Here is a 16,240-nt window from a genome sequence, read left to right as displayed (position 1 = left end):
AAAGTACCCGATGATACAAATATTATTCCTTCTGCTGAAATACTCCACATGATCGATTTTACCCAACAGCTTTTATTTATCCAATTTCCATGCCGTTAGATTTTCTTCCATGGTCTTCAGTTTTTCCTGAACCATTGTCAGTTCATTTTCAACCTTATCCACTCAGGTTGTCAGGTTTTCAAGCACCGTTATTTTGCCTCCCACCTCTCTCAGCACATTTTCAACCTTAGAAAATCGTCAACTTAGTGTCTCCATTGTTTCCAGCAACTTTTGCAGATTGGGTGTCAACCCCCCACCCCAACCAATCTATACAAGTCTGCTCCAATATCATGGTGGCACCTCCTTTACCATTCACTTGTGGACTTTCTCAACAATCTCAGCAACTTTTGAACTTCTTCAGCCTTAGTTTTTTGGGTCTTATTTTTCTTATCCGGCATTTTCTATTTTTAGCACGTAAAATCTTTAATCTGATAATGTTGAAATATTTTTATAATCAATCTTCACAGAGAGGTCTTCTAACCCATGTCTGACTAGATCCCTCGCATGGCCACGCCCCCTGCACTTGACATCCATAACTCTACTCTTACTTTTATCTTTTTACTTTATCGTTACTTTTCTCTTTTACTTCATCCAACCCTCTCCAATCTGTTGAATCCTCTCCCCTCCTACTATTTAGTTTAAAGGTCTGCTCACTGTATGAGCTATGTAATTCACCAGGATCCATCACAATTCAGATAAAGACATCTTCTTTGAACAATTCCATCCTTCCCCAAAATTGGTACTAATTTCCCATGAATTGGAACCCACTTCTCTCAAACCCATCTTTGAGCCACGTATTCAACTCTCTAATCTTCTGGACCCTGTGCAATTTGCAATTTGCATGTGGTGCAGGTAATAATCCAGAGATTACCTTTTTGGTTCTGTTTTTTAAGTTGATCCCTCTTTCCTCAAGCTACCTTAGCAGAACCTCTTTCCTGGTTCTACCTACATCGTTGGTACCCATGTGGACCATGACAACTGGATCTTTTCCCTCTCACTGCAAATTCCACTGCAAGTCAGCTAAGATGTTCTGAACCTAGGCAGGCAACACAGCCTTCGGGACACTAACTCTGCGATCGAGAACCTTGTCTATTCCCCTAAACTATATTATGCCTGATTACCACATTTCTCTTCTCTCCCCCTCTTGAATGGCTTCCTGAACTATAGTGCCACAGTTAGGTTGCTCGTCCTTGCTGCATCCCCCACTCATCAACACAAGGAGTAAGAAACTGAAACTTGTGAGATGAGATCAAGGCCTGATACTTCTCCAGCACTGTCTCTGGGATTCCACGACCTCCCTCACTCACAGTCACACTCTCTCGACCCTGACTACAGTCCAAATTTGAGGCAATGGATGTGATTACCTCCTGATTTAAAAAAAGAGTCGAAGTACCTCTCCCCCTCCCTGATGTGTCAGTATTTGAAGCTCTGATTCCAGGTCACCAATTTTGAGCCAGAATTCTTCAAGCAACAAACACTTGCTGCAAATGTAGTCATCAGGTATCACAACAGGGTCCACCAGTTCCCACGTGATGCAGCTACAACACATCACCTGATCCTACAGACCCTTTATTTAATTACTTCTTAATTTGATTACTTTTATATTACGACGACAAAAGCTTTACCTGCTCTTCACTTGTGCCTCCTCGCCAAAGGCTCTTGAGCCAAAACCTCAAAGTCCCACTCTTACACTGGGCCACTCCACTTGAGCTTTCTCTATTTTTATTGCCTGCAGATAATTAGGTAATTGAGAAATTTAAACGAGCACCTACCTCACCTGCTGCTTTTCAATGCATTCTGAGCTCCTCTAACAGCCCACTCTCTCAGTCCCCGACAGGAATGAAAAGAACCCATCAATCTCTCCCTTAAATACACTCAATGTCTTGGCTTCCACAACTGGCTGTGGCAACAAATTCCATGGATTCACCACACTCTTGTTCAAGGAATTTCTCCACATCTCTGTCCTCAGTAGACGCTCTTCAATTTTGAGGTTGTGCCCCTTTCAACATTTATTCTGTCGATGCCTTTCAGCATTCGAAATGTTGCTTTGAGACCCCTCTCATTCTCCTAAATTTCAACAAGTCAAAAGCTGTCAAACATTCCTCACATGATAACCCTTTAATTCTTGAATCATCTTTGTGAATTTCTTCATCCTTCATTAAATGAGGAGCCCAAAACTGCTCATGATATTCCAAGTGCAGTCTCACCGGTGCTTCATAAAGCCTCAACATCACATCACTGCTCTAACATTCTATACCTTTTAAAATGAATGCCAGCATTTCATTTGCCTTCCTCACCACTGACTCAAACTGTAAGTTTACCTTCAGAGGGTCCTGTGTGAGGATTTCTAGGTATTTTTGCATCTGTGAATTTTCAGTTTTCTCCCCATTTAGAAAATCGTCTGCCCATTTATTTCTTTTACCAAAGAACATGACCGTACACTTTCCGACATTATACTTAATTTGTCACTTCTCTACACATTTATGTCCTTCTGCAGCCTCCCTATATCCTCAACACTACCTGCTCCTCCATCTCAAATGCCATTTATTCTATGATCTAAATCAGTGGTTCTCAACCTTTTTCTTTTCACTCACATACCACTTTAAGTAATCCCTAAGCCATAGGTGTTCTGTGATTAGTAAGGGATTGCTTAAGGTGCTATGTGGGTGAAAAGAAAAAGTTTGAAAACTACTATTTAATCACACCTAATTGACTTTTAATGTGCATGGTCTCATAACTCCAAAGGAAATGGGCCAATGACAATTTTTATCAAACAAAACATTTCAGTAACAATTGGGTCTCGAGCAGTGATTCTCACCCTTCTCTTCTCACTCACATAACACCTTAAGCAATCCCTTACTAATCACGGAGTACTTATGGCATAAGGATTACTTAAAGTGGTATGTGAGTGGAAAGATAAAGGTCGAGAACCACAGATCTAAATCATTGATATACAACATAAAAAGCAGTCCCAACACTGACTCCTGTGGAACACCATTAGCAGTTAACTAGAATTGCCAATTAGCCAATGCTCTACCCACACTGGTATGTTTTCTATTGTACTATGTCCTCTCATCATGTGCATCACCTTGTCAAAGGTTTCTGAAAATCCACAAACATCCACTGTATCTCTTTTATCTAGACTGCTTGTCACTTCTTCAAAGAATTCCAATATGTTTATCAAGCATGCTGGCTTTGGCCTATCTTGTCATGTGCCTCCAGGTCCTCCATAACCTCATCCAACATCTTCCCAACTATTGTCATCAGGCAAACTGGTCAATAATTTACTTTCTGCTGCCTTCCTCCCTTCTTGAATAGTGGGGTGGCATTTGTAATTTTCCAGTCCTCCCAGACCATTATTATTTTATTTCAAAAGGAGGACAGGGATAAGTTTTGTAACTACAGGCCTGTGATCTTTGTGTCAGTGGAACTCAAGGGGATAAGATTTGTGTATATTTGAAAAGGCAGGGGCTGGTTTGGTTTTGTGAAGAAGTTGGTGGGGGTGGAGGGGGGAGGAGAAAAAAAAATCACTTCTCACTAATTTGATTGTTTTGAGGACATAACAATCAAAACTCATGAAGGCAGGACAGTAGACTGATCCAGAAGGTTAACCCAATGGGATAGTGTGGGCAACAAACTTCATCACTGTACCTTGGTACACATGACAATAAACTTGAATCAATTTAATTTATTCAATAGAAAAGTCTGTGACAGCATAAGTTGGATGTGAATGTAGGAGGAATAATAAGTTTGTGGATAACATAAAAATTGGTATTATGGATCGTGAAGCAACAGCAGGAGATGGAACAGATAGAAAGTTGGGTTGAATGCTGGCGGATGGAATTTAATCCTGATAAGCAAAATGAATTGTTGATTGCCTTGTGCACAAAGATGCAGTGAAAAGCTTAGATTGGGATATCATCCATAGAACAATACAGCATAGAATCAAGCCATTCTGCCCTTTTCGTCCATGCCAAATTATTATTCAACATCATCCCCTGACCTGTTCCCTGACCATATCCCGATATGCCCCTCCAATCCATGGACTTGTCCAAATTCTTAAAAATTAAAATTGAGCCTACATTCATCAATTTAGCTGGCAGCTCGCTCCACACTCCCACTACTCTGTGTGAAGATGTTCCCCCAAATGTTCCCTCTTAACCTTTCCCCTTTCACCCTTAACCCATGTCCTCTGGTTTATACCTCACCTACTCTCAGTGGTTAAAGCCGACCATCCCCTCATAATTTTAAAGATGTAAAACAAATCTCCGCTCATTCTTTCACACTGAATAAAGTCCTAACCTGTTGAACCTTTCCCTGTAACTCAGTTCCTGAAATCTGGGCAACATCCTAGTAAATCTTATCTGCACTCTTTCAATTTTGTTGATATCTTTCCTGTCATTAGGTGACAAAACTGCACACAATACTCCAAACTTGGTGTCATAATTTTGTCTTGTACAATTTTACCATAACATCCCAGGTGACAAAACTGCACACAATACTCCAAACTTGGTGTCATAATTTTGTCTTGTACAATTTTACCATAACATCCCAGCTCTTATACTCAATGCTTTGAGTTATGAAGGCCATTGTGCAAAGAGCTCTTGTTATGGACCATGGACTGACCTTTTGGACTGTGGACTGTCATCATAAAGGATGGAATTCTGTTGGGAATTCTCTGTGTGACTTGTGGTGCAGCTGGGTCGAGCTGTGCAGACAGAGAGAGAATGGAAAGTTCAGAACGGCAGTCGAAGCAGCACAACTGCAGCAGTTGGAGTGGCAGAGACCAACCAAGAGAGCTGTGTGATAGGCACATTCCTCATAAAATAATGAAGAGTTAAAAACCACAATTTGAGTACCAAGGGAAGTCATCTAAGGAGGCCTTGAAAAAGGATTCGTAAGCTGACGGCAACGCAACATCATTTCTCTCCCCAACATTCAATACAATGTCCTTTTGTTAGGGGAAATGGTTTTGGACACTGAGCTTTGGGATTGAATTCTGTGGACAGTGTTTTCAGACTGACTTACTTGACTGACTGGCCTAGGGTTTTGGGGGGGATTTTTCTCTTTTTGAATATTGGGCACAGACTGTAATAGTGTGGGGTTTTTTTAAACATACACACTGTTTCTGAAGATATGATATTGTATAACTTAGATTATCCAAAATGTTCAGGACTGGACCAATATCAGATAAACAGTTTTTTCAGACAACTGGTCATTTTTCAAAAAAACAGCCAAGTAGCAACAGCAAATCAATTGTAACAGTATTTAAACAAGCATTAAAATAGTGTTTAATACTAAAAAAAAATGCTAGCCACCACTGATCAACACCTGCCAACTGAGGCCCAGCTTCTGCTGGGAGCCCAATGACCCCACCCCTACCAGGAGGCCACACTCCTTGATGATGCCGAAACAAAGAATTCTTCTGACCGCTTGCTGCTGGGAGACAGGGTCACTCAGTTTGAGGGAGAGTTGAAGAGAAAAGTCAATAGGGGTAGAAAAAGAAGAAATGGAAAGAGAGAGAGGACGGAGTTACCTGAAACAAGGACAATCATTGTTCTAATTTCATGTCGGGTGAATTTTTTTTCCCCAACCTGTGAGGTTAGTTCAGTTCTGAAAAAAATTTGGATAAATGAGGATTTCGAGAATCTAATTTTGGATAATCAGTGTTGTACTGTATTTATATATTTGTCATAGTTACTTATAGTGGGGTTAATTGGATTAAGACATTATATTGTCAATGGTCATTAATAAATTTAGAGATAAAATTTAACCCTTTTGAATTGCATCTTCTGTTGCTACTGGTTTGAGATGTAACACTCTCTTTACAAACCCAACCTACCTGTGACACCAATTTCAGGAATTATGTATCTGTATTCCTAGATCCGTCTATTCTTCCATACTCCTCAGTGCCCTACCATTTACCGCTTAAGTCCTTTCTTGGTTTGTCCTTCCAAAATGCAACACCTCACATTTGTCGGCATTAAATTCCATCTGTCATTTTTTCAGACCATTTTTCCAGCTGGTTCAGATCCCTCTCCAATCTTTGTGTAATCTGCAAATTTGCTGGTCCAATTTACCACATTATCATCCAAATCATTGATATAGATGACAAACAACAATGGTCCCAGCACTGATCACTGAGACACACCACAAGTCACAGGCCTTCAGTTTAAGAAGCAATCATCCATGAAAACTTTCAGGCTTTTCCCATGTTGCCAATGTCGAATCTAGTTGACTACCTTCCCACGAATACCCAACGTCTGTATCTTTCTGACTAACCTCGCATGTGGCACCTTGTCAAATTCCTTATTAATATCTATGTCAACAATATCCACAAACTTTCCTTCATCAACATTCCTGGTAACTTCTTCGAAAAACACTAAGAATGGTTAAGCATGACCTAACATGCACAAAATCACGTTGACTATCCTTAATCAGTCCCTGGCTATCCAAATACTTGTATATCTGATCTCTTGGAACACCTTCCAATAATTTACCTACTAATGACATCATGCTCACCCGTCTATAATTTTCAGGTTTACTTTTGGAGCCTAAAAAAACCGACAGAACAACACGAGCTACTTACCAATCCTCTGGCACCACACCCATGGCTAAGGACATTTTAAATATTTCTGCCAGAGCCTCTACAATTTCTACACTAGTCTCCCTCAAAGTCCGAGGGAATATCATATCATGCCCTGGGTATTTATCCACTCTTGTTTGCTTTAAGACATCAAGCACCTCCTCTTTAATCTGTACAGGTTCCATTAGCTCACTGTTTATTTTCTTTACTTCCATGGAGTGTACCTGTAAAACCATTTAAGATCTCTTCATTCCCTTTTAGCTCCATACATAGCTGACTACTCTGATCTTCAAAGGGTCCAATTTTGTTCCTTACTATCCTTTTGCCCTTAATATATCTCAAAAACCCTTAGGATTTTCCTTCACATTGTCTGTCAAAGTAACCTCTGGTCTTCCTGATTTCTTTCTTGAGGTTTCTCTTGCATTTTTTTCTTTAAATACTCCTCAAATACAGGCTCCCGGTGTCTATTTACTTTGACTTTCATCCAACGGGAATATACAAACTCTGTACTCTCAAAATGTCACCTTTAAAGGTCTTCCACTTACCGAGCATAGTATTTCCAGAAAACAACATCCCATTCCAGATCCTTTCTCATTTCCTCAGAATTGGCTTTTCTCCAATTTAAAATCTTAACCAGAGGCCAAAACCTATCCTTTCCACAATTAACTTGAAACTAATGGCATTATGATCACTGGACTCCAAATGTTCCCCAACACATACTTCTGTCATCTGTCCTGCCTCATTCCTTAATTGGAGATCCAGTATTACACTCTTTCTGGTTAATTCCACTATATATTGATTTACAAAACTTTTCTGAACACATTTGACAAACTCCAAGCCATCAAGACCTTTTACAGTATGGGAGTCCCAGTCAGTATGTGGAAAGTTAAAATCTCCTACTATCACAATCTTGTTTCCTGCAGCTGTTATCTCTTCACAGATTTGCTCCTCCAATTTTCGCTGACTATTGGGCGATCCTATAATACAATCCCATGAGTGTGGCCATACCTTTTCCATGTCTCAATTCCACCCACATAGCCTCAGAAGACCAGCCCTCTGGTCTGTCCTGCCTAAGCACATCTGTGATGTTTTCCTTGCCAATCCTCCATCTTTCATTCTCCCATTCTATCACTTCTGAAACAACGGAAGACCAGAACAATGAGCTGCAGGACCTTCCCCTCCTGCAACCATATTTCACTAATGGCCACAATGTCATAATTCCATGTGGCAATTCACAATTGAAGCTCATCTGCCTTTCCTACAACACTTCTTGCATTGAAATAAAGGCACCTGATACCATTTCCATCATGCACAACCCTTCGATCTCTGTTGTTACATGCAACCTTCATCATCTTTCTCCCACTCCACTCACCTATCTACTGTTCCACTGTGGTTCCCATCTCTCTGCAAATCTAGGGTAAACTCCCCAGAGCAGCACCAGAAAACCTTTCTGCAAGGATATTAGTCCCCCTCCAGTTCAGGTGCAACTCTCCTGCCATTACAGGTCCCACCTTCCATGGAAGAGAGCCCAGTGATCCAAAAGCCCAAAGCCCTCCCTCCAGCAACATGTCTCTAGCCACACTGACAAAGGTCCCAACTCAAAGCCCCGACCATTTCTCTTTACAGATGCAAGCTGTCCCACTGAGTCCCTCTAGCTTCTCTTTCATCTACATCAATCCACACCTCTTTTGATGTCACTCTTGTTAGACTAGCAAACTGGATACCAACAGATGAGGTAACAAATATTGTCCTGCCAATAAAAAATTGCACTCTGTTCAGAAAATTTTCTGTTCCTGTATCCATTCCACTTTCTTCCATCCATCCAATTTAACAGCTTTAAACATTAAGGCCGAAATGTATTACACAGGTGAAAGGTCTGCAATTCCTTTGAAGAGTTTGTCGTTGAACCATATAAATTTATTGCCCCCATTTTAAATATCTATTTATTTCTATGCCCAACGCCTACCAGCACCTTCTACAATGCCTAAACTATTGGATTTACAAATAGGAAAGATTAAAATTTTATTTTATTGTCACATAATAATACAAAAGAAAAATGTAATATACATGATATACTTCAACTTTTGCCTGCCGCAAGGCAAAGTCACCATTAATACTGCCCGGCGCCCCTAACAATAAGAGAAAGAGAAGAAAATGAAAGTCTCTTGAGAGACAATGTCCATGTCTCAGTCGCCAAAACTTCACTTCAAATCACTAGCATTCTACGCTCTAGATCCAAACCTCCTACGTAATCAGAAAGCTTTCAGTGCCCAAGGCCCTTCAGGAGCCTCTTTTTTTTTTGCCCTCAGCACCCTCTCATATCCCAGTTCTTTTTCCTGTGATCAATCTCTAGCTGCCAGCAAACTGATGAGTCCTTCGAGCAAGTCACCACAGCCAGTGTGGGCCTTTCAGCCGCTGAGCCCCACCCCCCAACCATTGGTCTACTGTTGTGGTCACTATCCCTGTAGGGTAGTCTTCCCTGCTTCCCTTCTCAACAGAGGGTGTTACCTCTGTTTCTGGTGCCCTCCGCCTGTCCACTGTTTCCCTGGAGTCTGCCTAGAACAGACATTGCCATCTTGGGCACAGACTTCTGTGTCAGGTCCTGTATCATGCTGCTTAAAGCCTGCATGGAGAAATCAGCATCACAATTGTGCAGTAGGATCTTGTGGAGCAGTGCTGTGTCTTCTTTCCCCAGTATCCCAGGGTCACACCAGCACTGCACTTACAGCAGCTCCCACAGTGCCACCATCTTTTTTTAATTCCCCCATCCGGTTCCATTCGCCTACCATCTCTCTCTTTTCTAACTCCACCATCACCTTTCAGCCTCAGTCCCTGCCTTCCCCTTAATACTCCCCTAAGTGACTCCATTTACCCATTCTGTTCCTTATGCGTCCACCTACCAGCTTCTTAAATGCTCCCATCCCTCACCCATCACCTCACCCGGTTCTATCACAAAAATAAAAAAAATCCTCCAGAGCACACTTGAAGATTTAATAAACTACAATAAACATGCAACTCATTATCACAAGTGTCCCATTGTGCTGCTCACATGACAGATGGTTCTATTTTTAGAAATTAGACAAAAGAAAACACACTATCTGGATTAAGCAGTTGCCTCAGGGTGCTACAAAGTCTAGTTCACCACAAGGAAAATGTGAATGAATTGTCCTTCAAACAACATAACTAGTGTTTTGGTATGAATGATGAGTGATGTAATTATTCATTGAGAAAAATTATAAACGTTGTTAGTCTCAGCCTTGCATGAAATTAAACATCTTGAGCATCTGCTGAATAGAAACACTAAAGTTCAGAAATTATAGTCAGAATTCCAATGTATGATCACTTTCATTGATACCAAATGAAAGCTGAATGGCCTATTTCTGTGCTGGACAACTGACTTTCAGAGTACTTCGATAGACTCAACTATTAATTCAATGGATTGCTGTGAAGTTTTGGTACTCAACCACTCAATATGCCAGTTAAAAAAGTTGGGGCCACTCAATTCAGAAATGGGTGATTTTTTTTTTTAAATAGATGGTAAGCAAAATTACCTTCAAGCAACCTTTGCTGTGAAAATTTAAATTTGAAAATGTGTAAACTTTTCCTTAATTTTATGTTTAATTGATTACAGGAGATATTTTCATCTAACTTTCTCTTATTTTTCATCTATTTTTTTTCAAACTCCATTTCACCATGGCTTCTATGACAATTCTTTGACAGGCCTAGCCTCATTTGCATGCCAGGACCAACCCTTCTGCAGTCTTCCACTATATCTAATGTTACATGGAAAGTTATTTTGCCAAAGATTTTTTTTAAGCAAGGACAACATGATGGGGGAAAAAGCAGTTCCCCTCCCCTTGCCGCACCCCCCCGCCCCCAAGAGGAAGAGAGCAGCAATGGTGTAAATGATTAATGAGGCAGGAACTTCAGCAATGTAGATGAAAAAAGGGAATAAGCCATGGGAAAAAAAGCAATGGGAGGGGAAAATTATTAAAGTTTGAACTTACAAAGATTTTCTTTTGAGGAAAGATAGATACCTCATACATTGACACAGGTTTGGTTAATATCTCAATGTTATAGTTTGTACAAGTTTGTTTACACATTAACATTTTGAATAGGCAATGTCAAATTAACATAGTGTGCTGTTTAAAATTCCTGTGCACTCCAACAATAACTTCAACCAGCAGTTTTCTGCTCACAGCATCTATAACCAAAAGTTTCGGCAGATTTAATTTACCACAAATTTATATTTCTTCATTTATATTTTGTGCATCTAAATATTCTTTGCTAAGGTTGAAACCCCTTCAAATAGAGATGTATTATCAGCTACACAATGCAAACAATCTCGCGCTCAAAAGCTCTGAAATAACTTTGGATAGACCATTGGATATCACCATTGACAAGAAAACATGTCATCTGATCTTGGACCAATCAAGGAATCTCATAATCGAAGAATTTTGGAGGTTCTCAATTAAAGAACTTAATGAATTAAAGACTATCTTAATTGACGTACATTTCTCTCTTTTAAAAAAAAATCAATGAATGGAAGGAAATGAGAACAGAGAGAGTATTATGGCCACTTTGGGTCAGCTAATGCTCATCAATTCGCACAGTAGGTCCAAGGTGTTACTAGCCTTTACTGGTTCTCAAATTCAGAAGAAAGCAAAGCATGATTTCCCCCTCCATTGCTCTTTTTTCCCATGGTTCAGTCCCTTCTTTTATCATCTACATTGCTGAAGTTCCCGCCTCATTAGCTATTTACACAATTGCTGCTCTCTTCCTCTGGGGGGAGGTGGGCAAGGGAAGGGGAACTGCTTCATGCCCCATCACATTGCTCCTGCTTAAAAATATATATTTCTAGTGGTAAAATTGCACTCCTAATTAAACACAAGTACACGCTTCTTGTGTTGAGAGAGAGTAAATGCTTCCCATCAATGATATTTCAACAAGTCATGAATCTGAAATTTTAACCATTTCTTTCTCCACCAGTATTGCCTGAACCGTTGGATCTTTATCATCTGTATTTCACTTCCTAATATGTAGTAGGGGATTTTTCCATTAAATTAAGTGAATGGCTTCCAACCATATTGTAGAGCACAGGAACAGTTTCAGAGGTATAATTCATTTCCATTCTTTTATTTACATATGGGAATGTTGAGGATTCATCAACTAAAGTTCATGCTCTAATTATCTCCCAGAGGAAAAGATTTAAAAACCAATCCAACAAAAATAAAACCTATCGAGACCAAGACTAGAATTTAATGCATTCCAAACTGCTCTTGATAAGATGATGGTGAACAGCATCCTGAAACTGTTGCAGCTTTTGTGGTAAAAGTACTCCCATAGTGTTGACAGATAGAGGATTTCTTCCACGGCTGATTGGATCATCAATAAATTTTCAACCCCGGGTTTTTGAGCTTAAGGTGCCCATATACCTGCTGTTCCTTCTGAGTGGCTGAGATTGAAAACTTGTCAAGTGGCAATGACGAAGAATTTTTACATTATATATGTTGCAGTTATGGTGTGCCAGTGGAATTATTGTTTCTGGGTTGTGAATGAGTGACAATCAAGCGAGGGGCTTTGCCCTGGTTAGTCTTGAATATCAATTTTTTTGCAGCAGCATTCATCCAACTAGAACAATCTTGAAAGTGCTGGTGGCACAATAATAAAATGATCTGCAATACGTTAAGTAAACTAGAAGATTGACAACAGAATGATGTTAGCAATCAAAAACGTGTTTGAGAGAAATCATTCCAGGAACTCCAAGAGAAAGTTAGCATTTCATTACAGATTTCAAAATCTCATGAGTAACACCAGTTTCTTTCAATAATGGTAGCCTAATCAAATAATTAAAGAATTGCAGTGGGGTTTGTGTGCATGCTGAAAATACAAATACAATGTTCAATCAAGTTAAAATTTTATATATGCAAGATCTTAAAATAATATGCATATAAAGGATAAAAAGGCTCTTTATCAGTTAAGCTTCCTTCAGAGCTGGTTAAACACATGATTACCAAAGTCTAAATTTATCAGTTGATGTCAAAGTTTTTCATTAATTTGAATAGAATAGAAAATTGATGAGTCTGCAGACAAATGTTTACTGCATCAAAATCAAAGGCCAACTATTGAATACTGAAACAGAGCTTGTGGACGAAGATGATTAATGGGCACTTTAAATGCCAGCATTTAATTATGTAAAAGACATGCTCATTATGGTTTTAAAATTATGCAGGTATGGGAAAACATTAAAATAAACTATACAACCATCATTTATCAGCTTCATTAGTATTAAATAAATGTTCAAATCTGTCAGCATGATATCATAGAATTTTTATGGTTAAAATATTGTTCCAGGACCAGAGGAAAATGAGAGCAAGCTCCATCTTAAATTCAAATTATTGACACTTCCACAATGACCAAAAGGTGATCCATTTTTTAAATTAAATCAGATTAGTTTTTCCTATTAAATCTCTATTGTTGATTTATTCATAAATATTATGCAAGAACTTGTCCGTTTATCATACCACATGTAAACTGGCTCTCCTTTTGGCGATTACCTTCCCTCTAAATAGATATTGTTTTCATGTGTGCAAAGTCATTGCCCAAGTTTGATTCTGTTTACAATTTCAAATAGCCTGCCCAAAAATTCCTATATCAAGAACCACAAATCAATAGAAAATAGCCAACTTGACAATGATGAATGAAAGCAATGAAGTTCTATTTCTAGCTCCGTAGAACAAAGAGTGCACAACAAATAGTCATTCTCTCTTTCAAAATCTAACTTACAGTCCAACAAATCCCTCAAGTAATTTTCACTGTGACAGCAGGCAGTACTGTGTCCTTTGGTTATTATTTGCTCTTTCATTTGGCGAATAGCTGCATTCACAACCAAGGACAAATGCTAGGAACCACACTGTACTTGAAATGGAAGCAAACCAATATGTGCACTTGTATGGTGAAGTAGTGTTAAGCGTCAGCACACCAAACCACTGTCTAGAAAAGGTTACACCCAGAACAAGTTCCAATAGTTTTTCTTTTGTCAGCAAATATTACACCCTAAATTTTAATCTGCCAGTGCACTGTCTCCAGATAAAGCTTTAATACTGGTGCCTGGTTTATGGCTTCCTTTCCATGTTTGATGCATGGTATTCTGTATCATCTATGCTACTAATTAAAATAATAAATAACTGTACCAAGCTAAGAGGTCTCTGCTACAATAGGACCACCTCCATCTTACATGTTAAATCAGAGACCGACATCTTCTCATCTGCATTGAGACCAAAAAGGTTATGTGATCACCCAACCCAAGTCACAATATACCCAATGGTCTCTGTTTTAATGGATGATATTCCATCATCTGGCATCAGTAACCGATATCTACCAGACAAGAATATGTTTAAACTTTAGTCCATTCCAGGCCAAAACAAAGCTCATGAGTTTCAATATTCCATGATTGCAACTGGATGTCTTCCTCCGCATAAGAACTGCAAGCAAAGCTTTATGAGAGAGATGCTGCCTGCTCATGAGTTTTCCCTATTTATCAAAAGGTCCTCTACCAAATTCGATGTCCCTAATAAGATTCATGTGGATGGGGTGGACTTGTACATGTTCCATAACTTGGCAGTCCCCTCTCCCAAAAGACTACAATTGACATAGCTCTGTTTCTTTAAGCTGATTTATTGTGTTGTGCTGCCAGCTTCCCTCTTCTATTGCAGCAAAAACTACAACATTCACCAACTTCAGTTTAAGATGGTTGAGGGCTTTCACCAGCAGGTACTTGTCAAATCCTGGGGATCAAATGGAAGGAACAAAGATGTGTCCAGCAGCATTAGAGCCCTACACTTGCTCTGATGGATAAGCTAACTTATCCAGTTCTCTTCTCTGAACTCTGTTGACCAATGCCCTCAAGCATGCAGGGGTTGACATTAATAACTGGGAGGAATAAGCAGTTACTTGCTCAATAAGGCAACACAAAGTTAATCAAGGCACATATCATTTCAAGGCTAAACAGCTGAATGCTGAGGCAGAACAATTGCTGTGAAGAAAGACCAACTATGGCTGCAAATAATACCCCAAAAGACATAAATTGCTTCAATTGCCAAGGGTTGTGTGCATTCAGAATCAAACTCCTCAGTCAGCTGAAGGTTCACCAAGGCTGACACATTTCCTCAATTCCAAGAAATAATGTCAAGTTCATGCAAAATATACTGCTATGTCATCAAACAGTCTCCTTTCAATTTCTTATAAAAGTGAATATTTTGCCCTCAATTCCACCAGCTTCAACTTTAATCAGCAGTCTCTAACTTCTAGAATTGCATATAAATAGCATCTATTGATATTGCCTCTATCTACCAATTTGTTTTATTAAACATTACATACAATCTATCCTTTACAAATTCATTCTGGTTTTCTTTAATCAATTGATAATGTAAGGAATTACGTTCAACTGTAAATCAAGGAAAATGTAAAATTCTACTTTGAAGATCTAGAAGCCCTCATCTATTCTATTAAAATTATTCTCGGATGCAAATCTGACCCTAAAGATATTACTACAATTACATTAATCTTATTTAAATTGCTAATGCTAAATTTGTTTAACATTGAATAAGGGGCATGAATTTATTATTATTAAGTCTCAACTATTCAATATTTTCATTGTGAAGCATTGTCACTTTCATTTTTAACACCACCACATTTTTCCGACCACCAGTTCCCCCAAACACAAAATTGATTATAGCGTCTTCGCAATTCCTTTGCATACTAAGTTCTTGCTGCTCTTCCTGGATCCTTGATTTATAGTATTCACAGTCTCAAAAATCTGAGGTCATGTTTGCCTTATTTTAAATTAACATTCATTTAAAAAATTTTCAATCAATGTGTCCAAGAAAACAGCTCTTATTGTAGACGTTAACATTGAACAAAACTGTGTACACTTTGACTAAGAGCAAAGAAAGATGAATGAAGAAAGTAAAACACTACATACCTCAAAGCCTTTAATGAGTTGTTTGTTATAGATACACAAGATGTGAGATCTAGGTTTCTCAGTTTTACGCAAAATTTACTAAGGCTGACACAGGTACTGCAAAAAAAGGCCAAAAATATTACTCAAGCTTGCAACTAAAGCAAATCTACAAAAGCTGCATTTTACTTACTGATCATTAATTGTGCAATCATTGAGAAGTCAAAAATACAACTCAGCTTGCAACTCAAGCAAATATACCAAAGTTGCATACATTTTACTTACCTATCATTAATTTTTGTGCAACCATTGAGATTTAAATCTTCAATATTCTTGCAGTTCTGTGCAAAAGTCCTAAAGGCAAAATAAGCAGATTCAAATTACAAAATAAATTAATAGATAATTTATGATTTTCTTAATAATTATCATTTCTGCAACTCTTTTGACAACAAAAAAAATATTAATTTCATGAGAAACAATGAATACATTTTCCTTGAAACATGTAGGCACATCAATTTTTCATTACATCACATTAAAATGTGAAATGTAATCACTGCAAAAATAATATGTTCTACTCAATACTAATAACAACCAGATAATTACACAGACTACTTACACTGTTGACTGGGTAAGAGTGTATGACAATAATATTCAAC

The 16,240-nt window shown here is 38.6% G+C and overlaps 1 protein-coding gene across 13 annotated transcripts in view; it reads right to left on the bottom strand.

Moving 5' to 3' along the window:
• Window positions 1-16,240, bottom strand: part of fbxl2 (F-box and leucine-rich repeat protein 2) — a 322,097-nt gene that overhangs the window by 195,075 nt on the left and 110,782 nt on the right. For 12 of the 13 annotated variants that reach the window (XR_011352113.1, XR_011352112.1, XR_011352110.1 and 9 more), the window contains 4 exons: window positions 15,870-15,938; window positions 15,609-15,704; window positions 5,576-5,652; window positions 4,666-4,747 (listed from right to left, as the gene is read on the bottom strand). Coding sequence is in view for 8 of the 13 variants with exons in the window: in XM_069920739.1 (XP_069776840.1) it covers window positions 4,666-4,747; window positions 5,576-5,652; window positions 15,609-15,704; window positions 15,870-15,938 (324 nt within the window). In the remaining 5 variants the exon portion in view is untranslated. The remainder of the gene's footprint in view (window positions 1-4,665; window positions 4,748-5,575; window positions 5,653-15,608; window positions 15,705-15,869; window positions 15,939-16,240) is intronic. The other variant, XM_069920742.1, reaches the window with a different exon arrangement.

The sequence above is a fragment of the Narcine bancroftii genome, chromosome 2 (genome assembly GCF_036971445.1).
Source record: "Narcine bancroftii isolate sNarBan1 chromosome 2, sNarBan1.hap1, whole genome shotgun sequence".
NCBI classification, from domain to species: Eukaryota; Metazoa; Chordata; class Chondrichthyes; order Torpediniformes; family Narcinidae; genus Narcine; species Narcine bancroftii.
This window is presented reverse-complemented; position numbering and strand designations above follow the sequence as displayed.